Source organism: Ovis aries, chromosome 24 (genome assembly GCF_016772045.2).
Source record: "Ovis aries strain OAR_USU_Benz2616 breed Rambouillet chromosome 24, ARS-UI_Ramb_v3.0, whole genome shotgun sequence".
Lineage (NCBI taxonomy): Eukaryota > Metazoa > Chordata > Mammalia > Artiodactyla > Bovidae > Ovis > Ovis aries.
Window position 1 is genome coordinate 21,881,896 of NC_056077.1, and position 25,290 is coordinate 21,907,185.

At 52.1% G+C, this 25,290-nt stretch overlaps 2 protein-coding genes across 8 annotated transcripts in view; one reads left to right on the forward strand and one right to left on the reverse strand.

Annotated features, from left to right (window-relative positions):
* On the forward strand, positions 1-10,497 carry PLK1 (polo like kinase 1). The gene is made up of 10 exons (XM_004020841.5): positions 1-509; positions 1,172-1,340; positions 2,720-2,864; positions 3,817-3,910; positions 5,162-5,381; positions 7,927-8,082; positions 9,084-9,161; positions 9,328-9,482; positions 9,582-9,764; positions 10,002-10,497. Exons 1-10 carry the CDS (start codon positions 108-110, stop codon positions 10,206-10,208), a joined length of 1,809 nt encoding a protein of 602 aa, XP_004020890.1. The 5' UTR covers positions 1-107; the 3' UTR covers positions 10,209-10,497.
* The window catches only part of ERN2 (endoplasmic reticulum to nucleus signaling 2), a 26,001-nt gene continuing 9,315 nt past the window's right edge, over positions 8,605-25,290 (reverse strand). The window contains exons 7-22 of one of the 7 annotated variants that reach the window (XM_042240156.1): positions 25,116-25,217; positions 23,268-23,532; positions 21,178-21,256; positions 20,936-21,083; positions 20,713-20,834; positions 19,869-20,024; positions 19,433-19,526; positions 14,312-14,396; positions 13,993-14,182; positions 13,812-13,911; positions 13,538-13,737; positions 11,895-12,042; positions 11,679-11,806; positions 11,044-11,167; positions 10,891-10,958; positions 8,605-10,800 (exon numbers count right to left, since the gene is read on the reverse strand). In XM_042240156.1, the coding sequence (XP_042096090.1) occupies positions 10,588-10,800; positions 10,891-10,958; positions 11,044-11,167; positions 11,679-11,806; positions 11,895-12,042; positions 13,538-13,737; positions 13,812-13,911; positions 13,993-14,182; positions 14,312-14,396; positions 19,433-19,526; positions 19,869-20,024; positions 20,713-20,834; positions 20,936-21,083; positions 21,178-21,256; positions 23,268-23,532; positions 25,116-25,217 (2,222 nt within the window). In that variant the 3' untranslated portion in view covers positions 8,605-10,587. Of the gene's footprint in view, positions 10,801-10,890; positions 10,959-11,043; positions 11,807-11,894; positions 12,043-13,537; positions 13,738-13,811; positions 13,912-13,992; positions 14,183-14,311; positions 14,397-19,432; positions 19,608-19,868; positions 20,025-20,712; positions 20,835-20,935; positions 21,084-21,177; positions 21,257-23,267; positions 23,533-25,115; positions 25,218-25,290 lie in introns of those variants that run through there. The other 6 variants (XM_042240155.1, XM_042240154.1, XR_006057912.1 and 3 more) reach the window with 6 other exon arrangements.

Consider the following 25,290-nt stretch of genomic DNA (forward strand, 5'->3'; position numbering starts at 1 on the left):
GTAGGCTCTTGTAACGTTCCCGGCGCCGCGTTTGAATTCGAGGAGAGGCAGAGCCGTGCCAAGCCTCTGCCTAGACCCTGCTAGGTCCGCTGAGCAACTCCGGGAACATGAGTGCGGCGGCAACTGCAGGGAAGCTGGGGCGGGCACCAGCCGACCCAGGGAAAGCGCCCGGAGTTGCAGCTCCCGGGGCTCCGACGGCCGCCCCGCCGGCGAAAGAGATTCCGGAGGTCCTAGTGGACCCTCGCAGCCGGCGGCGCTATCTACGGGGTCGCTTTTTGGGGAAGGGTGGCTTTGCCAAGTGCTTTGAGATCTCGGATGCGGACACTAAGGAGGTGTTCGCGGGCAAGATCGTGCCTAAGTCGCTGTTGCTCAAACCGCACCAAAAGGAGAAGATGTCCATGGAGATATCCATTCACCGCAGCCTCGCTCACCAGCACGTCGTAGGCTTCCACGGCTTTTTCGAAGACAACGACTTCGTGTTCGTGGTGTTGGAGCTCTGCCGCCGGAGGGTGAGTGTCGCTGCTGGGGAACTGGAACTGCCCTGGCGTCAGGGGTTGGGGCACTGGGAACCGGAGCTGCTGGGGAAGGGGCGCCCCGGGGCTCAGAGCTGCTAGGGAAGAGGTGCTGGGAACCTGGAACTGGAAATGGAGAAAGTCTTGGGGAGAGGGAAGGTTCTCGGCACTTGGGGCCTCTAGGGAAGGCGGCTTCTGAACGCTAGGAGTTGGGCGGATTGGGGGAGGTGCGGGAGAACCTTGCTTATGGACGCCAGGGCTTTGGAGTTGCTAGGTAAGGGATATTGCGGACCCTCACTTTCCCGAGTAGGGTTGGGTCAGGCAGAGGGTAGTTGGAGCCAGACTTCGGAGCTTCCGGGGGAGGGGAGGGGCAGGAAAGGGACCTGTTGCTGCCAAGAGTTCCGGGACCGGGATACTGGGGTCTCTGAGCTTCCGGAGGGGTCTGAGAGAGGGGTCCCAGGTAAGGGTTTTGGGAGGGAGCCAGTGGGAGAGGGTTGCTATGAACTGTTGCGGCCTGGTTTTGGGGGGGGGGGGAGTCTGGATCGCAGTTGTCCTGAAGAAATGGTTAGTAGCGTCCTGGCTGCCTTTACCTAATGACACTCCCTCCCTGCCTTGGGTCTGAGCACCGGCTCCCATTTCTCCTTCCCTCCTGCTCCCAGTCTCTCCTGGAGCTGCACAAGCGGAGGAAAGCTCTCACGGAGCCCGAGGCCCGCTACTACCTGCGGCAGATCGTCCTGGGCTGCCAGTACCTGCACGGAAACCGCGTTATTCACAGAGACCTCAAGCTGGGCAATCTCTTCCTGAACGAGGATCTGGAGGTGAAAATAGGTAAGGAGCTGGGACTGCAAGGGCATTTGACATGCAGTGGGAATGAGGAGGAGCTGGGAGGGAGGGTGAGGGAGAGGAAATTTGGAAAGAGACAAGGGAGAGAGGAAGAGGATGGTAGGAAGTCTGGGCTGTTGATTGGCTGTAGAATCCTCTCTTAGGACAGGAACTTAAAGAGCTACAAACCAGTGTCTTGTCTGCAGATGTGCTTTGAGGGGGGCAGTGTGTTCTATACAGTTTGTTTTTTTTTTTTAAGAATTTGGATTTGTTTTCACTTTTTAAAAATATTTTTTCAATTTACTTATTTCGGCTGCACTGGGTCTCCGCTGCTGCATGCCTTTCTCTGGTGCGGTGAGTGGGGGCTACTCTGCGTCGCATGTGCGGATTTCTCATTGCAGTGGCTTCTCCTTGTGGAGCGCAGGCTTCAGCAGTTGTGGCTCCAGCGCTCTAGAGCACAGGTTCAGTAGTTGTGGCACATGGGCTTAGGTGCTCTGTGGCACATGGGATCCTCACCGACCAGGAATGGAACCTGTTTCTCCAGCATTGGCAGGTGAATTCTTTACCACTGAGCCATCACGGAAGCCGCTCCTCATTTTCACTTTTTTAAACTGAGAGCCTTGATGTAAAACTTTGAATTTGGAGCTCCTTTTAAACACTCGAGAGCTCCAGCAGTACAGGGGTAGCGTTCCCTCAAGACAGCTCTTTGCTGTACTGAACAGCAGCTGTTCCCTTTAGATGCCCTATGGTTTGCCACATTCCCCACCCCTCCGTATCACTTCCTCACAAACTTGCCAAGTAGCCATCTTGACATTTACTTGCTTAATCCCTGAAGGTGTTTGAGTTTTGCTATCCCTGTCAGTCGGAGAAGGCAATGGCACCCCACTCCAGTACTCTTGCCTGGAAAATCCCGTGGATGGAGGAGCCTGGTAGGCTGCAGTCCATGGATCACGAAGAGTCGGACACGACTGAGCGACTTCACTTTCACTTTCATGTGTTGGAGAAGGAAATGGCAACCCACTGCAGTATTCTTGCCTGGAGAATCCCAGGGACGGAGGAGCCTAGTGGGCTGCTGTCTGTGGGGTCACATGGAGTCAGACATGACTGAAGCGACTTAGCAGATCCCTGTCAGTTCCCTTTTAGAAGTAAACCCCTCCTTTCTAAGGGGAGGGGTGATGAGAGTCTTTGGGAGGCCCTTCCCTAGGGCCAGCATGGTGGGAGGATTCCTGGGTAACAGGAATCTAGTCCTTGCTGTACACAAGGACTAGAGGCTTTGAGAGATCACTTGACCCTGGTTCTTGATGGTTACCAGCTGAACCAGCTGTCTGCATTGACAGACGACAGAAGCTGGCATCTGAGCCTCCCTCTTCCTCCCTCTGTCCCAGGGGATTTTGGACTGGCAACCAAAGTGGAGTATGACGGGGAACGGAAGAAGACCCTGTGCGGGACTCCTAATTACATAGCTCCTGAGGTGCTGAGCAAGAAAGGGCACAGTTTCGAGGTGGACGTATGGTCCATTGGGTGCATCATGTAAGTTGGGAGTTGTCTCAGGACCCACCAGTCTCAGCAAGGGGCTTTCTGGACATCTCACTTGGCAGGCTTTATCCTGCAGACCTTTCCGCCTTTGGAAAGACTGTTCCAGAGGACAGATGGTCTCTGAAGGAACCCTCATTGCTGAATTGGTATATCCTGTAGGATTCCTGCAGCCTGGGCTGTGGGTTCAGGGAATGAGGGAGGGAATGTCTCCACAAACTTGCTCTAATCCCTTGCTATTCAAAGTACGGCAGACCAGCTGCAGCATCACGTAGGAACTTGTTACGCAGAATCTCAAGACCCAGACTAACTGGATCACAATCTGTATTAAGACCCTTGAGTGATTTCTATGCACAATAAAGTATTAGAACCACTGATCTAAAAAGCAGCATTGGGTGGGAAGAATTAGGCCAGGAGTGGTGCTGGCAGGAGGAGGTCCTGTGGTCTGTCTGGGTCAAGGCCATCAGAGGTGGGTGGTGGGCAGAGAGTTGGGCCTGTTCAGGTGTTACCCCTTTTGTTGTTTCCCTGGATACTGGAGAGTTAGAAATGGCTTTCCTACTTCTTTGCCTTGGAATTTCCCACATGAAAACTTGCAGCCTAAAGTACAGAACTATTAACTGTGGGGCTGCCTCAAGGAAAGTGACCCCTGCTTGGACCTGTTCCATGTTAGCTGGCAGCCTCTGGCCCCTAGATTACCGCAGGCTATAGCTAAAAAGTCACTGGTCCATTAGAACCCAGTTTCATCACCTGTATTCTACTGAGGGTACCTCCCTGCCAGTGTCGTGGCTCCTGGGGCTGCTTAGTGAACTTGTGAATTGTCCTCTGGGGCCCCAGAGTCACAGTGAATGCCCAAAAGATGTCTGACTTCCTTTCTGGCCCTGAGAGGATTCCTCCCTGCATCTGGGTTTTGGTTGGGAGCCTTGAGCCAAATCCCTCCTTGTGCTTACAGGTATACCTTGTTAGTGGGCAAGCCACCTTTTGAGACCTCTTGCCTAAAAGAGACCTACCTCCGGATCAAGAACAATGAATACAGTATTCCCAAGGTGACTAAAACCACTTTAAGTTTACATTTGTTTTATTTAATTCCCTCCCCCACCAAGTGATTTACAGAGCCCAGCCATTTCCGGGGGAAAGAGATGGGTCAGTGCCACCCCATGGGTAAGTGTAACAGCTTTAGAGGGTCCTGTCTGAAATTGCATACAGAGGCTGATGTATGTGTACAGAAACAGTTTTTCTTGGGATGAGAGTTTGCAGGCTTTCATCCGTTGGGGAGATAACCCAAAAGACGTGAAAAACAGAGAGAAAGAGCCAGAGTAGGGGCAGACGGAGAAGTGCTGCTTAGCCTGGCTGTGGACTGTCTTGGTTCAGATGGGCTCTGCCACTTTTTAGCCAGATCACAATGGACAAATGGCCTGAGTCTTCTGAGCTGCAGTTTCCCATCTGTAAAGTGGAGTCCCTGCCCCAGAGCATCTTGCACACAGCGAGCGCTCACAGAATCTCGAACCACCGTGAAGGCGAAGTGGCGTGCTTTTGCAGCCCCCAGCAAGAGTGCATTGAGAGGGATAGTTGGCAGCAGTCTGGCACACAGCTGCTTCCACAGTTTGGCATCTTTGTCTTATGTGAAGCCAAGAGCCCTGTCTCCATCAGGATGGATGGGCTGAATCCGTTACAGAGGGTCAATTATTGGGCCGAGTAGAGCGGTTCCCAGTGTGGGGGTTGCACCTGACTGCCTCGGTGTGGGTGCTGGCTCCACCACTCACTCGGGATGTATCTTAGGCACTTGACTTCTCTGTGCCTATTTCCTCATCTGCTAAAGAGGGATGGTACTAGAGAGCTTCAGTCCTTGGGTGTTTCTCTGAGGGTTAAGTGAGTTCATCTACACGAAGTGCTTACAATATTTTGCTGGTAGATAGTAAGTACAAAGTTGATGCTAGGCTTTACTGTGCATTTGACCTACCCTGGGTTGGGTCTCCTTGCCAGGGCTCCAAGCTTGGTGCTGTGTCCCCACTTTATAGATGAAGATACAAAGGCCCAGAAAGTTGGGTTGGTTGGCACAGCTGGTGCTGAGGGACAGAACTGGGACTTACACCAGGCCTTTATGACTTCCAAGCCTTTGTTTTCAAGTGCTGTTCTAGTGGTGAGCAACTTGTCAACTTAGTAAAGCTGCCAGTGGAAACTTGGGACGTTTATAGCCACTGAACATGGTGTATTTGGGGCCGGGTAGTGGGTGGTGGTGCAGCAGCTGGGTTGGTCCTGTGTCATATCCTGCTTATGACTCCCCACCTTCCCTCCAGCACATCAACCCCGTGGCCTCCTCTCTCATCAAGAAGATGCTTCAGCCAGATCCCAGTGCCCGTCCAACCATTCACGAGCTGCTCAATGACGAGTTTTTCACTTCCGGCTATATCCCTGCCCGCCTCCCCATCACCTGCCTCACCATTCCACCGAGGTTTTCAATTGCTCCCAGTAGCCTGGACCCCAGCAACCGGAAGCCTCTCACCATCCTCAATAAAGGTAAACCAGAGTGTGGGTAGACAAACAGCCTTGCCTGCCTCTGTGTGTGAATGGATGGTCCCCAAAGCTCAGGTGTGCAGTAGGATGGGCCCCAGTCTTTGAATCCATGGTCCCCATCCTTATGTGGCAAATGCCTTTCCCCATAGCCCTGTCAGGGAAGACAGACCTTACTGTGACTGAGTCAGACCTGTCATGTCCGGAGAGAAGAGAGTGGCTAAATGCCATGCCTGAATAATTCTTAATATATATTTTTTAAATCGTTGATATTGCCCTGCATGGTTCATTGGAAAAAATGTTGAGAAGCTTCAGATACACACATGGAGCACAATGTGCGTGGGACCCACATCACCGCCAGAGTCAACACTTGCTAAGATTTGTAGTGTTTGCTTCATAGCTCCTTGTTTGTTCCTTTGAAGTATTTTTGAAGTTAATTCCAGACATCTTGCCATTTTACCCCCAAGAACTTCCGTACGCATCTCTCTAAAAGGATAGACATTTTCTTACAAAACCACATCTCATTGCTTGGTTTGTCGTTGTTTCTAGGTCTCTTCAGAGAGCAGAATTAGAAAATACATAACTGGGGTGGGGATCTCTCATTATATGTGTGTGTATGTGTGTGTATTGTTTTTGTCCCAAACAACATGATAGTAAGTTGTACACATTCTGGCCTTTACTACTTAGTACTTCAGTGTATATTTCCTAAAAACAATTCTTTTACCTAACCACGACACAGGACCTAGTTATCAAGTTCAGGAAATTGAAATTGGTGCAAACTGGTCTTACAGCAGTCTTTTTCTCCACTGTGAAATTACTACTTTAATTCTCTTTTGGTAATTTGTAAGGGTCTAATTTAATATTATAGGATCTTTAATTTTATGCTTGTATTTCTTTTTCTCTTACAATGAAAACCTTGTTTGCTTACACGGTATACATGAATTTTCAACATATATAAAGTATGTTATGAAACTATGTTTATTTCCATGCAATTCTTTTTGTCCTTAGACTACATTACACACACACACACACACACACACAGAAAAACCCCAAGAAAAGCCACTTGAAATACTTTATTTCTCTGTGTGGATATAGCACAACTTTATGAGTTCATTTCAGTTTTGACACTGCTGTTTTAAGGATTACCTTTTTCTTTTTGCTTTAATTTTTGATACTTTCTTTGGTTATATGAATATTTCCTTTGATTGGTGATCACTTGGTTAAGGTGGTGCCTCCAGTGCATAGCTACTGTTTTTCCTTCGGTGATTAATTTATACCCCATGGGGAGCTTCTCTGAGAGAATACTACTCAGACTTTAGCTCACTGATGTCAGCATCCATGGTGGATACAACAGCAGTTATTGCTGTGGTATTCTAATGGTGATTTTTCCCCTTTTCTTGTTCCTTCTACATCTGTTAATCAAACTTCTTCTGTAAGGAAGAGCTGTCACTTCTCTCCCATTCATTTATTTGGTTGGTATGGACTCGTGGATATTTATTCTTAGAGCTATAAGACAATATTGTTATTTTAAAGGATTGCTTTTTTTTTTAGTTTTAGATCTTGGACATAAAGCAAAACCCAGAATTAGAGTGAACTTTTTGGGGAATACATAAATCCCATTTTTCATCATCTGTTTTTAATAATTATCATCGTCTGCCTGTACTTGTTTTTATCGTTTCCACCTTCTTCCTTTTCTTTCTGCTAGATTTTTTGGGGGGATTTGTTTTGTTTGCTCTTCCCTGTGGTTTGTGGGTCCTCAGCCAGGTACTGAACCCATGGCAGTGAAAGAATTGAGTCCTAACCACTAGACCGCCAGGGAATTCTCTTGCTAGAGTTTTTAAAGTAAGTCTCAAATATTCTGTTCTTTCAAACTTAAGTCTTTATCATAGCATAGATTTTTTTAATTGAAAATTCAGATCTTTAAATATTTTAAGAAATTTCGTATTATACAAGAGGAGCTAGCACATGTTGGTGGGGAAAGAATTGAACTTTTACGCATCAAAGGCAATAAAAATCATCCATAATTCCACCACCCAAATGCACCTAGTCTTAAAATTTCAGGGTGTATCTTTTTAGATTTCAGTCACGTATAAGTACATAAAGCAGATTTTAGAGGGGGAAACCTCTTACGTTTTCACTGAATGCCTGTTAGGCTATCCTATGGGTTGCAATTTACTGAGCCCTCCTGTTTTCCTGGATACAGAAGATGCCTTTAATTCTTAGATTGAAGTCAGGCAGCTCCAAGCTGCTGAAGACCAGAGGTGCCCAGCAGGGCCCAGCATTGGATCTGAGGCCTGAGTATCTAAAGCATTATGGCCGTGTGTGGCCATGAAGCCTGACTACAGGGCCTGGCTTGGCCCAGCCCTGGAGGTATCAGCAAGTGAGTTTCAGGTGCTGTCACATGAGCAGGGCAGCTCCTACTCTAATAACCTGCTGCTTACCTAAAGCAGTGGCAGTGTAAAGAGCTTCTCGAGCTGTGGTTGGGGGTCCTAGGCCCTCAAATCCTGCAGCCTTTGTGCCCAACTAGTGACCGTGTCTCCTCTCCTTACAGGCATGGAGAACCCCGTGCCTGAACGTCCCCGGGAGAAAGAGGAACCAGTGGTGCGGGAGGCCAGTGAGCCCGTCGACTGCCACCTCAGCGACATGTTGCAGCAGCTGCACAGCGTAAACGCCTCCAAGCCCTCGGAGCGGGGGCTTGTGAGGCAAGGTGGGCGCTGGGCCGGGGCGCCTGGAGAGGGCAGGGAGGTCTCAGCCCCAGAGTGCCGGCAGCTTGTCCAGGCCCCCGGCTCCACAGTGCCTTGCCTTCTCCCATCTCCTGTACATTACAGCCCAGGGAAGTGGGCCTGCTGGCTCAGGCCCTCCATGGTCAGGCCTCTCCCTTCTTCTTGTGACTCATCTGTTCTGTCTCCACAAGTGCCCCACCTTTCAGCAGCTCCATATGCTGCCTGTGTGCTTCTGCACGCACTGTCTCTTCTGCGCAGGGAATTTCTCTGTGGCCTCAAGACAGTGGAAATAACAGACCCAGGCGTGCTCCAGCTTCAGGGCCTTTGCTCACACCGTTCCCTTCCCCCAGCACTCGCTTCATGCAGATCCCTGCATGGCTGACACTCACCCCTTCATGTGCTTCTACCAGCATTACCCCTGTGAGCATCTCCCGGCCCCCAACTCCTAGCATTTCTCCTCCCCCTTACCTGCTCTATGTTTTCTCCACAACACTTCCCATCTAACATAAAGTTTCCACATTTGTTAATTGTATTTGAAAGAGGGGATTATTGCATGCGTGGAACATCACATTTTCATACATCTGAAATTAGCTTCTCTTACAATTTTTTAATCACTCAGAACTCAGATTCTCACCATGATAGTTAGAAGTAACTTACATTTCTGTGCATATTCATTTTGATTGGTCTCTAGCCCTGGAGCCAGTATGCAGGCTCCGGGAAGTAGGTTTTGTCTTTGCTCACTATGCCTGTGACGGCACCTGGCACCCAGTGGGCCTTTGAGAAACGGGTCAGCTGAACACACGGGTAGACTCGGCATGCTGCACTGTGACTTGCTGCCTGTCTCAGCTGCTTGACGGCAGAGGCCCGGCTCCACTCTCCTCTGGGGCCCCAGGCCTCTGGACCGAGTTCCCTGGTGTGGGCCACCCGAGCACATCAGAGGGGAGGAGGCTGGTCCTGACTGGTTGTCTTGTCTGTTTTGTCCCAGAGGAGGCCGAGGACCCTGCGTGCATCCCCATCTTCTGGGTCAGCAAGTGGGTGGACTATTCGGACAAGTATGGCCTCGGTAGGTTTCTCCCAGGTGGGTGGGTAGCTTGAGACCCTCCAAGTTGTTACAGGCAGTTGCTTTTCCGACTCTCGGGTCCTCTCCCCTCAGCACTCTTCCGTCTGCACCCCAGGCCTCCTAGTTGCAGCTCCCACTCCCCCTTTCTGAGGTCTCCCCTTACCACTAGGGTACCAGCTGTGTGACAACAGCGTCGGGGTGCTCTTCAACGACTCCACACGCCTCATCCTCTATAATGACGGTGACAGCCTACAGTATATCGAGCGTGACGGCTCAGAGTCCTACCTCACCGTGAGCTCCCACCCCAACTCCTTGATAAAGAAGGTGAGTGCTGGCTGGCCTGTGCGGTCCTGTGTCGCAGAGTGAGGGCCGTGCCCGAGGACAGGCTCCAACTCTGGACTCCCTCTCACACCCTCCAACCAGATCACCCTCCTGAAGTATTTCCGAAACTACATGAGCGAGCACTTGCTGAAGGCGGGCGCCAACATCACGCCTCGGGAAGGCGACGAGCTGGCCCGGCTCCCCTACCTGCGGACCTGGTTCCGTACCCGCAGTGCCATCATCCTGCACCTCAGTAATGGCTGTGTGCAGATCAACTTCTTCCAGGTGAGCCGGGCCCTGGAAGGTTGGGGTGGGGTGTCTGTGCCTCTCTGCCAGCTCACGGAGTTGGGTGGGGAGTGGGGGCCATGGACCCATCCTTGGCAGCAGTAGTAGAAAAAAATGATATGTGTCCCCCTCCTGCCAGCTGGCCCATTTTTCGTCTACTGCCAACACACAGTAGCAGCTGGGGTCTTCAATCACCAGTAACCCTCTCTGTCCATCTTGTCGCCCTCTCCCTCACAGGACCACACCAAACTCATCCTGTGCCCACTGATGGCCGCCGTAACCTACATCGACGAGAAGCGGGACTTCCGTACATACCGCCTGAGCCTCCTGGAGGAGTACGGCTGTTCCAAGGAGCTGGCCAGCCGGCTGCGCTACGCCCGTGCCATGGTGGACAAGCTGCTGAGCTCGCGCTCGGCCGCCAACCGCCTCAAGGCCTCCTCATAGCCCCCTGCCCCCTGGACTGGCGCCCTCCTCCTGCAGCTAGCACCTTGGCCCACGCTGGTTAGCACCGTGGAGCTATTTTATAGTGTGTCCCCAGCCCTGGGGGCCAGGGCGAGAACTTCATCATCCCTGCAGGTGGGGGCTGCTGTGTAAGTTATTTTTGTACATGTTCCGTGTGGGTTCTGTGGCCTCTCCCCTTGCCCTCAGGCTCACCCTATGAATTGTACAGAATGTGGCTGTTGAATTCAGGACTGTCCTTGGCTTTATACACATTAAACATACGTGAATCTTCCTTTCCTTCTTGTGTTCCCCGAGGGGCACACGCTGTTGCTTCAGTGGCCCCAGAGGCCTGGCCTCTGCTGGTCTGTCGACCTGGGCAGGCTCAGCTCCCCGCTGCCCCTGGGCTTGGCCCCCCGACCCCTGCGGCCGGCGGATAGTAAGGCAGGAAGAGGCTCTCGGAGGCGCAGCTCCTCATGGCGCCGTGCGTGTGTAGCAGCAGCCGTGGAAAGCGGTTGGTAAAGTACTGGACGAAGCTGTCAGGGATGGAGCCCAGCGTCCGCCGTACCTCTTCTGGGAGTTCCCTGTAGTGGTGCTTCTGGAGGGTCGGACCAGAGAGCCGGGGCTCAGCCGGACCAGGCCTCAGGCCTCCCCACCGTCCAGGCCCCTCCCAAGCCCTGGAACACACCTTGTTCCTCACAGCACGAAGCAGGTCTCGCACCGACGTCCCCTTGTACGACCGGAACCTTCTCAGATCTGTGGGCAGGGAAGGCGTTGGCACAGCCGTCCCTGCTGAGGCGTCCCTTCGGCCTCCCGGCGCCCCCCCGAGTCTGGCCTCTACCTGTCTGCAGCGGCACCGAGATGTGCTTGTGCCAGTCACTCCGGACCACCTCGGAGCCTCCCGCCTCGAGCGCTGTCACCAGGGGCCCCTGCTCAGGCTCCTTCTCCAGCCAGTCACTGACGTCCTAGGACCCACAGAGCTGCTGAGCCTCCTGACCGGGATTAGAGGCCACAGGCCAGGAGGGTCCAATGGCTGGGGGCGTGCAGCAGCCAGCGCTGCTCAGCTCCAGGTAAGGATTGTTGCCTCCCGTTGAGTGGAGCTTCTCTGCTACGCAGGGTCTAGTCCAACCTGTGACAGGCACTGTTTTCCCCATTTTACAGATGAGCAAACAGGCTCAGTGACTCAAGGTCACAAGTGGAATGCACTGTCTGGGCCTGGGAATAGCATGAGAAACAACTGGGGCTGAAAGGAATGGGGTATGTTCTCACACCAGGGGCAGCTGAGCTTGGAAAGCGGTGCTGAGGAGGCCGTGCAGGGCTGAGAGGGCAGTGTTTGGGAGCCTGGGCTCTGTCTTGGTTTAAATCAAGGAGCTGGGCTACCTGGAACACAGATGAGTGTTTTCCCCAGCCAACCTGGTTTCCCTTGTTGCTCAGAACCCAAACTTTCTGAGGCCTCTCTCCAGATTCCCAACTGACCTGGAAGAACTGGAGCTGCTTGGCTCTGCTCCAAAAGAAGGGGTGGGCCAGCACCTGCAGAGCGGAGGGGCGAGCCTGCGGCAGGGGGCTGAGCATGGCCTCCACCAGGTTCCGGGCGATGACCTGGTCTGCAGGGGCGAGAGAGAGGGGTCGCTTCAAGCCTACCCAGCCTCTGCCTTGCTTACCCCCTCCTCTGCCAGCCCAGGTCGCCCTCACCGTGGGCCTCTTCCTCCAGGTGAGCCAGACAGGGAGCCCCCGCAAGGATGTTTGCCTGACGATAAAGACTCTCTCCGAAGGGGTGGCTGCCACCGGAAAGCACATAGTAGAACACACAGCCTGCAGAGAAGATGTCCACTGCGCTGGTCTGGGGGCCAGAGGGACAAAGATAAGGAGGTCTCTGCTCCAGGAAGTCTGCCCGGCTGCACTCTGCCCAGGGCTGGTGCGGCAGCCTGGGATTTGGTTCAGGCTAGAACTCAAGGATGCTTCCCAAGGCATGTTCGTAGCCCTACATTCCCTCCCCTCTGCACTAGTGAAAGGGACGTGTGGTTTTCATCCAGAATCTTTGTGCCCACTAAGCCTCTAGTTTAGGTCTCCATGCGTTATTCCTCCAGGTCTGGTGGGTGACGCTGACACGTCCGAGTGAAGCTGGCTAGGCGTGAGGCAATAAGGCAGCAGTGGGGACTGTGATCTGGTACCAGCCCTATCCACAGCTGGCCGCTGGCACTCAGCTGCAGCTGGTTGCCTCCAGGGGACTTTCTTGGGTGGCAGAGCTTTTGATTTTGCAAAAGAATCCAGAAGTCTAGACTTATGTGGAATTTCCCAGAAGTTAAAATGGTGGCCGCAAATTTGAAAAATCAAAACCCGCACAGGCTCCTAACATCAGTGCCCTGGTTCTTGGGCCTCCGCGTTGCCACTTCTAGCTCTCTCTCGACTTCAGGGGTGCGGGTGACTCTTGTCTGTTCTCCTTGTGTGTTACTCTCATTCATGCCTATGACTTCCCCCTGAACACTGACTCAAAAATCTATGATCCTGGCTCTCCAAGTGCCTCCAGGGGTCAGACACTGCTCTATGACTCAGTTACATTAGCTCATGTGTGTGTGCGCGTGCTAAATCACTTCAGTTGCGTTCAACTCTGCAATGCTGTGGACAGTAGCCCGCCAGGTTCCTCTGTCCGTGGGATTCTCCAGGCAAGACTACTGGAATGGGTTGCCCATTATTCCCCCAGGGGTTCTTCCTGACCCAAGGATTGAACCTGCATCTCTTAAGTCTCCAGCATTGGCAGGCAGGTTCTTTCCCACTAGCACCACCTGGGGAAACCATTAGCTCATCTGATGCTCCCCCAAACCCTCCAATCTGGGTGGCTCTCCACTCTGGCTTCACAGTAAAGTCACTGGGGGTCAGTTACTGGGTGTAGGGCCTGGGCACTTGAATTTTTTCAAGCTCCTCAGTGACTACACCACAGTAGAGATGAAAACCATTTTCTAGCTTGTGCTTCTCAACCTTGGGACTGTTGACATTTTGGACCAGATGATTCTTGGTCCTGGAGGACCGTCCTGTGCCTGCTTGGATGTCTCACAAGCATCCCTGGCCTCTGCCCACTAGGTGGCAGTAGCAACTCCCCTTTCCCTGCCAAGTGGGACGACCCAAAAGGTCTCCAGACATTGCCCAGTGATGGCAAAAGTCACCCCTGGTTGAGAACCACTGCCCTAGGGGGAAAGGGGAGGAGTTATCTCCACTTTACAGATGAAGAAACAGGCTGGGAGGAGTCACTGAAGGCCACAGAACGGGTGATCCAGAACCCAGGCAGCAGAGACACTGGGTGGGGAGGCATGCCTGCAGCCCGGGGTGGCAAGACTCACAGGGCTGTCTGGAGGCGGGACCTGCAGGAGCTCGGGCGCCATCCAGCCTTCTGTGCCCGGGATGCCTGAGCGGAGGCTGAAGCTGCAGCGGCCGGCGGGCAGCTTCTTGCAGAGGCCGAAGTCTGAGAGGACCACTCTGCCCAGGCCCTGGCTGTCGGGCCCCGCAATGAGGACATTGCCTGGCTTCAGATCGCGATGCACTGTGAGAGCAGACCAGAGCTGAGAGCTGAGGGGGCAGGCAGGGGCTCGGAGGGAGGCCGGGAGGGGCTGGTACCTATGTGTAGAGAATGCAGGTGAGCCAGGCCCGCCATCAGTTGCTGCAGCGCCATCCCGGGCTCCAGGCCCCAGCCGTTCGGCTCCGGGTGTTCCACATACTGGGGAGCAGTGAGGGGCAGAGCGTCACCCTGCAGCCCAGGACCCCTGGCCCCGCTCCCACCCGGGAGCGCAGGCCTCACCTCCCGCAGCGAGGCCCGGCAGAGTTCCAAGGCAATGTAGTGGAACTGGGGTCCCCGCTCGGTGCAGAAGTAGCGGAGCACGTTGGGGTGCCTGTCCGACTCCTGCAGCAGCTGCACCTCCCGCCGGACCAGACTGAAGCACTCACGGAGGAGCCGCTTGACCGCCACCGCCCGCCCCTCAAACTGTCCCCTGGGTGGAGGTCCAGAGGGCAGACCAAAAGGGAATTGTTAGGATCCACACCCACCTTGGGGGTTCTTTGAAAGAGGTGCTCTTCTAGGGATAGTGGCCACCTCAGCCCAGCTCCTGTCTGCCACTCACCGGAAAACAAAAGTCCCACCAGCCCCGCGGCCCAGGACGTCCTTGGGGTTGAAGGAGATCTTCCCCACCACAGTGAGCTGCTCGGCTGCGGGGAGAGGAGAAGGGGGTCTCAGGGGCCCTCTGCCCATGGCCGCCACCCCGCCCAGTTTAGACCTGTCCCCCCAGCCTCGATCTCTCTCCAGCCTCCCGCTTCCATGCCCCACCGGATGCCAGACAGGGTCCAGTGCCTCAAGCTACCGCTTACTCCAGGCAAGTGACCTAACCGCGGCGCCCGTTTTCTCATCTGTAAAGTGGGACTATGTTAAGGATCCTGCATAATATTACTGTGAGGATTAATGGGGAAAAGGGTGGGGGTGAGGTCTGCTCTGCTGTCCTCTTTTATCATTGTTCCCTCTTCTGGCATTTTCTGCCCAGGTTTCTTTCCTTTCCCCGCCTCCACCAGTTACTAATATAATAAACGCTTTCGACTAAGCTGCTGCTGCTAAGTCGCTTCAGTCGTGTCCGACTCTGTGCGACCCCATAGACGGCAGCCCACCAGGCTCCCCCATCCCTGGGATTCTCCAGGCAAGAACACTGGAGTGGGTTGCCATTTCCTTCTCCAATGGATGAAAGTGAAAAGTGAAAGTGAAGTCATTTAGCCGTGTCCGATTCGTCGAGACCCGGTAGACTGCAGCCTACCAGGCTCCTCCGCCCATGGGATTTTCCAGGCAAGAGTACTGGAGTGGGGTGCTGTTGCCTTCTCCTCGACTAAGCTATTAGCTTCAAATAGGAAAGTGAATTTTGGCAGCCGGAAGCATGATGAAGGCGAAGGCTGTGGCAGAAAAGACTGTTCTGGGTGGGGGGCGCAGGGGGTGGGGAGCAGTGGGCGTGTGGATGCTGAACTGTCTAGAATAAGTTCCAGGGCAGCAGGGAGCCCCCAGAAGGCCTTGGCTTCCTATTACGAAGGGTGGGGTTGGATTTTCCTGGTGGTCCAGCGGTTAAGAATCCGCCTGCCAGTGCAGGGGACACGGGTTCCCTGGTTTGGGAAGATTCCACACGCCGCAGTACAACTAAGCTCAACTCGGCAACTACTGAGCCCGTGTGCCTAGAGCCTGTGCTCCACAAGAAGAGAAGCCACCGCAATGGAAAGCCCGTGCACCGCAACTAGAGAGGTAGCCCCCGCTTGCAGCAACACAAGGCATGAAAGCATGAAAGCAACTCAAGAGCCATGAAGACCCAGCACAACCAAAAATAAATAATTTTTTTTTTTTTTAAGAAAGGGTGGGTGGGATTGGCTCAGGTGAGTGGAGGAATTGGGCAGTTTCTGCTCTTCCTTTCGAGTCACCTGGGAGAGACCCCTCACAATGACCCAGGCACTGGGCAGGCTCCTGCTCAGCACCCAGGGGGCCCCATGCACACAGCTACGTGCATCTTGTGCCGCTAGAGTTATGTGCCCCTCCATGGCCCTGAGAACACTCTACCTAGGAAGGGCTGCCAGCTTTAGTCTCTCTAATCGGCTCTAGGAAAAGCAAATGAAAATGAGCGTCAGGGATCTGTGAGCAAAGTATTAAGCTGTCCCTCAGCACTGCTCTAGGTTATTTGCGTAAACACTCTCTGCTGATGAGAGGCAGGCAGTAAGTGAAATGTGTATACCCTGGACTCTCAGGAGTGTGGTCCTGGGGCCGTGCTGGAAGCACATCACACACAGGTAAGCTGGGCCTGTCTCTCTGGCAGCTCAGAAAGCAGGGGCAGAGTTGCCGGAAAGCCTGTTTGAACAAGCCCTGCTCAGTTGGCTCCAGGTGAGGGTCCCTGAGCACTTCTGGCTCCTCTTTTGTGCCGCTCTGTACCACTCACTTGGTTCTGCTGGTTTCCCGTCTTTTCCTATCTGCCTCCCCTGCCTGGATGCCCTCAGCATGAGGTGAACGCTCGCTACGTGCTTTCTGGGTTAGATTCAGAACTAACTCTAGATTCAGGAGGACCCTCAGTGCTGGGAGGGAGGCCAGACTTCTGGCCATGAAGTTTTTGAATGCAGAAATAATGAATCAGGAGGCTCAGTCTGCACAAATTATTCACCATGATTTGCTCAGCCTTCTATATCATGATAATGGAGAAGCAACAAACGCAGGAGAATTTCTAAAGGAATCAAAAGTTGTCACATGGTGGGGAAGTCAGGTACGGTCAGAATCCCCTCTGAGATCCCCAGGAATGTGTGATGCACTGTGTTGCTTCTTTTACACGGCTTGGGAGATCATTCAAGCTGGTTACCTACATCATGGGCATTGCCAAAATTCAAACAGAGATACCATCCCAAAGTTGACCTGCTTCTGAGTTCCCAAGCTGCTACTTACTGGCTTTGTGAGTCTGGGGTGGGAGTGTCATGAACCTTTCTGCCTTCAATTTCCTCTTCTATAAAATCAGCATGATAGTATCCACCTTGTGAATATGAGTTCATACATGCACAATATTTAAAACAGGGCCCGGTGTACAGTAAGTGCTATATAAATTTTAGTTCTCAGTTTTAGCTGGTTGTGCCAGCTTGACTGTGCCTGCTTGCTGCTGAATGTACCATGTAACCAGCAGTCCTGGAGGACACTCTACCAAGCACGTGTAGATGCATTTGTGGAGGTTAAATGAGAGTGGGGCAGGTTTCCACTGCAGATTTTGTGAACCATGGAAAGGTCCTGAGGAACATTCCTTTCCCTGCACTGAGCGGAGGACCAAGGGTTCCAAGGTCAGAGTTCCTGACGTAGATGTCCTAAGAACACGTTAGGGGCCACCACAGGTGTGGAGGGCTTTTTTGGAGAGTGGTTCTTGAAGCTTTCCTGCCATCTGCCACATGTGTTTATTTGACTCTCCCTGCATGAAAGATTTCGATACACTGGACTCCAAAGGGCTGCATATTGAATGGGGCAAGTCCCAGCCATTAACTCTGCCTATACCTCATACCTGCTCAGCACATATTCACTCTGCATATATTTATTAAGAGTGCTGTCTAATCTAAGAATCTCTGGTGGCCAGTGTCAGTCACTAACTCAACAGATAATTCCTGAGTCAAGCTCTGAGTCAGACTGCAGCAGTAAGCAAGGCAGGCTTAGCCTGAGCACCTGTTCTCCAGTTTGCCACAGTCCCCACCACTCCCTATTCTCTCTCCTGTGTGACTGCTTCGCTTCTTTGCTTTATCCACCTGACCTACCCGGAAGCATGAGTTTGCAACCCTCTTTTCAGCTTCCAGAATGGGCACCCTGCTTTCTCGCATCTCTGAACCTTCACCTGTGCTCTTGGGGCCAGCTGGAGGATTCCTGCTCTACTCTGCCCTGCTCACCTGGGTAATTCCTTCTTCTCTTTGGGGTCACAGCCTAGACTTCACTTTGAGGCCACTTCCTACGTCCCCACATCGGGGCTCCATGACCCTCCTCTGTGTTCCTGCAGCTCCCTGTATCCTTCCGTCCCCATCACAGCATTTATCACAGCACTTAACAATTACCTGTCCCTTCCATGCTTCCCTAGAAGTTATGAAAATACCGAAGTAAAGCTTATTGAAAGTTTAAAGAGAGTAAAAGAAATTGAAAGGTTTCCTTTACAGCGCAGAGGGAACTCAATATTACATAGAGATTGTTACCACTGAATTTTGTCATGAAATGACCATGCTCTAGCTGGGTATTTTATTTTCTTGGATTCTTGTCCTGAAGCACTGATAATACTTTGGTTGTTTTTTCACAGTGAGTAAAGTTTAAGTATTTCATATAACAGGGGAGCCTGGATGAGCCAGGGCTGGAATTCAACATCCTGTTTTCTCTTCCTCTGTGGGTTAGTGGTATCTACAGACCCACAAGGGGACTGAGGAGATGCCTGGAGGAAGGAATTCCATCCCGTCAGTAACTGGGTCTAGTAGACCGTGGTGGTGAGGGACAACTTTGGGATGATGGTGGAAGGAACAGTAAGGTCTTTTGACAAGAACCACCTGGGATGACATGGAGTCTGGGTCATCTGGGGAAAGACTTGGCTTGAGTCAGAAGGTCCAAGAAGAAGTGTTTCAGGGTGCGATGGAATATTGTGTGGACCCACTCAGAGCCAGGAAAGTGACCGGAACGGCAACCTTCAGGGCTCAGGCAACTCTGCGGTGGGGGGCTTTCTACAGGAGCTGAGCCCTCAGGAAGGAAGCTGCTTTCCTCTCAGCACAGGGTGGACGGGCGAACTCAGGGGGAACTTCGGAAGCAGCATGGGAGCATCCCACCAAATATGGGGCGGGCTTCAGGCTGAGTTAGTTCCAAGGTAGGAGGCAGTGGCTTGAGCAATGCCAAAGAAGCAGGAGAGAAGCAGCCTGGACTGACCAATAAAAGCACGCAGAAGCTCCCCTGGGGCATCCCACAGGTTCCAGAGGAAGCTTGAAAGGGCTTCATTATAGGATGAAATTGAGAGAAGAGAGGAAAAATGTTAAAAAAAAAAAAAAGCCCTAAAGAGAAAAAGAACCAAAGGGTACCTAGGTAATTTGCTATTAATATTATTATTACCAAATATGATATTCTTTTAACACACATTAATAACATCAGCTTGGCATGCTTTAATAATAGTGGTGATGGTAAACCTGTCATATGAGGTGATGTAATGGAGTAGGTGTTATCATTCCCACTTGACAGATGAGAAAACTGAAGGTCAGGGGAGTCAAGCAATTTATCAAAATTAACAGAGGACTTAGATCTATACCAGTTCTATCCGTATCCAGGGTCCCTGAACATAAAGACAACAGAAAAAATGATGGCAAACATTTCCAGAGGGCTCCACTACACAGCAGGCACTATCCAAAGTTCTCTCTCGTTAACTCTTTTAGGGTCGGCTTCCCTGGTGGCTTCGAGGTAAAGAAGCCGCCTGCCAAGGCAGGAGACGTGGGTTGGATCCCCGGTCAGAAAGACCCCTTGGAGAAGGAAATGGGCAACCCACTCTGGTCTTGTTGCCTGGGAAATCCCATGGACAGAGGAGCCTGGTGGGCTACAATCAATGGGGTCACAAAAGAGTCAGACACAACTTGTTCAGTTCACAGATTGAGCAACAGCAGTTGTTGTTCCAGTAATCTGATTTTGGAGCTAAACCTGCCTCTCTCTTTTCTGTCCCTGACTCTGTCCTTTCTTGTTCATGTGAGCTCACCTTCAGGGTCTTCCAGTGGCTGGCCTTGCTCTGGGGGATTCTGAAGCCTCTTCTGGCTCTGAAGGGTGGCACTGGAGGGCTGGGGCTGAGCATCCTGTGAAATGTGAGAAGGGCCTGCAGGTGCCAGGGGAGCCTGGTGCTGCTGCTTCTCTGCCAACTGCTGCTGCTGCTGCTGCTGAAATATGGGGGCTGAAGAGGGCTCGGCCCTGGCCAGCCCTACCCCATGATGGGCCCAGAGGCTGTGCCTGAGATGGCCAGTCCCAGGAGCATTGACATAAAGAGCACAGTATCAAGGGCCCTGGGAACTGCTAAGAGGAAGGTAGGGGATAGAACTGGACCTGGGTGAGGGAGAAACTCACTAAGTGGTCTCGGAGAGGGGCAGAGTTCCTCTAGGAAGACCATAAGATAGACCTAAGGTCAGAGGTGATGGGCTTACCTGCCTCATTAGGAAGAGAATCCATCCTCCCAGGAGGAGAGCAGTGAGACTGGCTGCCAGCAGGTCTTGGGGTCCCAGGCCTGGATACAGCTCTGAGGTTTTCTTCTCAGGATGCAGCTCCAGGTCCGGAGGTTCCTCACGGCTCAGGCTCGGGAGCTGAGGACAAAGGGGCTTTCACTCTCAGCAGCCCCTCCTGCTATGGAACCCCTAACCCTTATTCATCACGCAGTACAGGGCTGGGTTTAGCTGAAGGGGTGGAGAGTGAGTGGTCTACATGATGGCAAACCTGGCGCTTTCCGTGGTGCTGAAAATTGTGGTGCCCCAGGAGACCTGGGGTGTCACCAAAAAACCCAGATACTCTTGGACATCACCAGAAAATACAAGTATCTGCCTCCAGAGATTCTGAATTCAGTGAGGTTGGAGTGGGCTCCTAGGTGATTCTGATGAGCAACCAGATTTGAGAATCACGTCATTCTGAGAACAGAGCACGCCTGTTCCTTCTAACCTTGAACTATTAGTGACTCCTGTCCAGTCCTCTCTCAGGAGGGTATACTTTCATAGTTTTTCCATTTTCATTTTCTCACTTGATAAATCTTTCGCCACCTCTAAACTGAAGAATAAAGAAAACCGTGACCTGTGTTTCACAATGTAGATAGCCAATACCGTTTTGACACTTGTAACACTTTTTCTGGCAATAACAACAACAAAAAAAGTCTTTCTTCTGAGAAACTGTGAGGTCAGTTGACCCACCTCAAACGTTATGCCTAGAAGCCTGAGGAAAAGGTCCAGGGCTGCCCACCCCTGCGGCATCTCCCCACAGGCCCTCTGCCCATTGAGCACTGACCTCCAAGAAGAGAGTTGGAGCCTGGATGCTTTCTGAGGGTCTGGTCCCAGAAGCCCCACTCCCTGGGGTGGGATGGACTCTCAGCATGGTGGTGTGTAGGACTGGGGGTGGCTCATGGTGTCCTAAGGGGCAGGGACAAGGTCAGTGGGCTGAAGGTGACCTCAGCCTTCTAGCTCAGAAGCTGGGCTCACAGGTCTTTAAGTTTGGGTGGAAGGGGTCTCACCGATGAGAAGCCACTGGCTAGGGAGGGCCACGCTGCCTGAGGGGTATCTGACAGCAGTGCTAGGTGAGCCCCCTCGCTCTCCTGAGACCTGGAGTGTCACCTCCTCTGTGGTGGGGCCATCGGCAGGGGCCAGGGTCAGCCCACGAGGCTATGGCAGAAGATGGAGAGTCATCAGTGGTGGTGGGGGGGGCTTCTCTCCTACTTCATCCCCTCTTTCCAGCCCCTCAGAGGCCCTTTCTCACCACTAGGGCCACCCCAGCATGAACCAGTGCTTTAGAGACATAGAAGCCAGCTTCATCCTTTCCCACATACAGGGTCATCCTAGTGGGGGAGAGGAAAGGGGAGAAGAATGAGTGAAGGTGGAGGGCAGTTTCAGTCCCATAGGTCTGGTGTCCTTATATTGTCCCCGCCCACACTTACTCTGGCCTGGGTCACGTGACTTGCTTTGACCAATGAGATAACAGCAAATGAGACAATCAGAGGCTTGAGAAATGCTTGTGCATGGGGGCTTGCCTTCTCATGGGGTTCTTTGGAACCCTGAGACCACCACAAGGGGAAAACAAGGTTACTGTGTGGGGGTATGAGAGACCTTATTTGATACCCCATAGGCCAAAGAATCCACTAACTATGAGATAGGTGAGTGAAGCCGTTCTAGATTGTCCAGGCAGAAGAGCACTCAGCTGACCCACAAAATCTTGAAAAATAAGAAATGTTCATTCTGAAGCCCTAAATTGGGGAGTGATTGGTTATATAGCTAAAGCTAACTGATATAAACTCTACAGTCATTGCTTCTAAATGTTTCTAGCCCAGACCTCTTCTAGGAGCTCAGTTTTCTAAATCTGAACTCATCACCTCATTCCTTACCTGCTTCTCTTCCTATTCTCCTCTTCCTCCTCCTCCTCCCCCAATTCCTCCTCCAGTGCTCCCTGCCTTTGAAAACAACAGCAATCATGTGCTTCTAGAACCCTGACGGTAACTGGTGACTCCTTGCTCACAATCATCAAACTTTCTAATCACCAAATACTGTCTTTTCCTCTTAATATCTGTTAGCCTCCACTTATTTCCATCTCCAGTGCTTCCGTCCTAGTCCAGAGTGTCTTCATCTTCTGCCTGAACTAATGCAATGTTCCGTGCCTGCTTCCTCCCCACAGCACTAAGATGACTTCACACTGTAGCCAGTTATCTTTCTGAAATGAAAATATGATCAAATCACTTCTTTATCTAAAACCTTCCAATGCCTTCTCCTTAACCTTATCCTAAAGCCTTCAAATGATCTGATAAGATCTCTGTTTAACAGCCTCAGACCTTATTCTCTGCTCAGGGTTGTGCTCCAGCCTTGTTTTGTGAACTTACCCTGTTTCCTGGTTGCCATGATCTGTCTCTCTTGTTTTCTCTTCACCCTTTAGGTTTCAGCTTGTATGTCCCTTCCTCTAGGAATCTTTCTATGATTGCTTCCTGCCCCCAGTCTCGATTTAGGTGCCCTTTTTACATTCCCATAATACACTATACTTCTCTTATCTCTTCCCTTATCATACCATATCATGATTACCTCTTTACACCCCTGTCTCTTGCACTAGACTCTGAGATTTCTGTAGGTCAGAACACTGGCTATATTACTGTATTCCCAGAGTCTAGCAAGTGATTGCTATGTAGCAACTGCTCAATTAATATTGGGAGAACCAACTGAATGGATGGATAATCCCTGATTTTCCCAGTCTGTCTCCTGGCTCCCCAAGATGGGGACACTAAGGTATTCAGTGTTATAAGCAAGGGTCATTTTTAAGGTTTTTAAAAATCAAGAAACACATGCGCCTGTACGCTCAGTTGCTTCAGTCGAGTTCAACTCTTTGCGACCCTATAGACTGTAGTCCACCAGGCTCCTCTGTTCATGGGATTCTCCAGGCAAGAAATTGGAGTGGGTTCCCATGCCCTCCTCCAGGGGATCTTCCTGACCCAGGGGTGGAACTCGCATCTCCTGCATTGCAGGCAAATTCATTACCACTGAGCCACTGGGAAAGCCCCAATAAACACATAGTGCCTACCAATCAGAACAGACGCCAGCTGTAGCACTGGGGTGGAGATACGGAGGCCCTTCCTTGGCCAGATTTTACCCTATTAGTTGCTGAACAGTGAGGCTATCCAGGGGTCCTGGGAGCACACGGCGGGCATGCAGGGCACTGGTTATTTACCAAACTTTTTGAAATAATGTGACCCTTGGTCTAGCTGGACTGGTCTGCCATGGTTGGACATCACACCTGCCCATTGGACCTGGGCTACACTGGTCAAAATAGTTCCAGAATCTCCTCCCCGGCCCCCAGACATGGGTACTTACAGCAGCTGGGTGTCTAAGGCAGGGAAGTGGGTGGCTGTGTCCTGGGGGCCTGAGGCTGGCAGTCGGATGTGGCCCCAGCGGAGGGCGAGGAAGTGCAGGGTGTCTCGAGCCAGCGTGAGGTGGGGTAGCTGGTGCAGGTTTTCCTGGTGCCATGTGTAGACGCCCACCACAGGGACACCCAAGTCCTGCGTCCATAGCACTGCCCCACTCCCTGGGTCCACGGCCAGCAGCAGACCCATCCCACAGGATGCTAGGTAGCTCATGTCTGCCGGGAAAGATGGTTGCGGAGATGTGGTCAGGGAGCCCTGCCCTGAGGCGCTTTGGAGCATCTTGGGGTGGGGAAGCTGCTTTGAGGGTGGGCTGTCAGCAGGGCCCCTCAGGTGTGTGGAGGTCAGGTGAGATCACCTGGAGGCTTATCAGGACATGGGAAGTTCGCTGGTCACTTCGATCAGGCTCAATGGGACAGTTGTGTAAGATGTAGGGGTAAGCTGAGGTCATCCAAAGGCAACTCCAGTGTGAGAATAAGTCCTTGTCACTTAGGACGTGGGGAAGTCAGTCGTGGTCTGGCTGTTGGTCAGTCAGGGTGGTCTGGACACGTGTGGGTAGCATGGGAGTCATGTAGAACGTGAAGGGGGCCCAGCTAGGGGCCTTGGGGGTGTCACCTGTGACATGTCAGGGTCGCCTGTGTGAATTCTCAGGTGGAATGGTGGAGTCAGGGTCTGGGATTGGCTTAGGGCACCTTCGGGGTCATTCAGGCATTTAGGAAAGGCAGTTACTATTATTTTTTTAAACACAACATGATTATATTTTAATATACAACCAAAATACTGAATACCAGAGTAAATTGATGGCAATAAAATATGGTGTTTCATTTACATTGCATGACAAATGGTTGACACCTTTAGTCATAAATGAATTCTTAGAAACCAGTAACAAATATATTGATTTACTAAGGGAAATGAAAAAAAAAATAACCCCAAAACTGAAGGAAATGAAATAACACAAGTGACTACTACGGATTAAGCATATATGAAGATGACCGAGCTGAACAATAACAAGAAAAGCAATTTCTTTGTAATATTACTTTACCCAAGATTAAAAATCTAACATTTGTAAAGTTTTAGGAAGCATACCCCAGAGAAGGCACTACCAACCCACTCCAGTACTCTTGCCTGGAGAGTCCCATGGGTGGAGGAGCCTAGTGGGCTGCAGTCCATGGGGTTGCTAAGAGTCAGACACGACTGAGAGACTTCACTTTCACTTTTCCCTCTTGTGCATTGCAGAAGGAAATGGCAACCCACTCCAGTGTTCTTGCCTGGAGAATCCCAGGGTCAGGGGAGCCTGGTGGGCTGCCATCTATGGGGTCGCACAGAGTCGGACACTACTGAAGTGACTTAGCAGCAGTAGCAGCAGCAGGAAGCATATCCATACAGGAAAGGGCAGTCATTATATCAAGGGGGGTGGTGATTCTAGGGGCAGTCACTCAGGGTCATCTCTCCTCTCTGTCAACACTGGGGGTCAGCTGGGACACACGGGGACTGCTCAGGTGTGCAGGGGTTGCTTGGGGGTCACTTGGGGTCTGGGGAGCATCCAGGGTGACCTGGCTGGGCTCACTGAAAGTGTGAAGAAGTCAGGATGCTGAAAGCTTCTCAGGGTACAGGAGGGTCAGAGGCTGCGTGTTGAGTGGGTGACCTAGGCTGTCCATCACGAGGGTGTCATTCAGTATGTGGGGTCCCTCATGGGGTCAGATGGGTCTGAAGCTGGTGGCGCTTAGTTGTGGATGCCACTCAGGGTTCCTCAAGTTGGGGACCTTGCTCTAAGGCGGAGCCAGGGCAGGGAGACACTCACATTTACCAGGTGAGCCGTCCATGGGGGGTGCGGAGTAGCGGCGGAAGGTGGTGTTCCAGCGCAGGGTTGGGGTCCTGGGGTCGTGCATGGTGACCGTGTACTCTGGGGACACCCAGAAGCAGGGTTACCAGGAACGCCCACGTGACGCTCCTCCCCCTCTCTCACCCGGGGGACC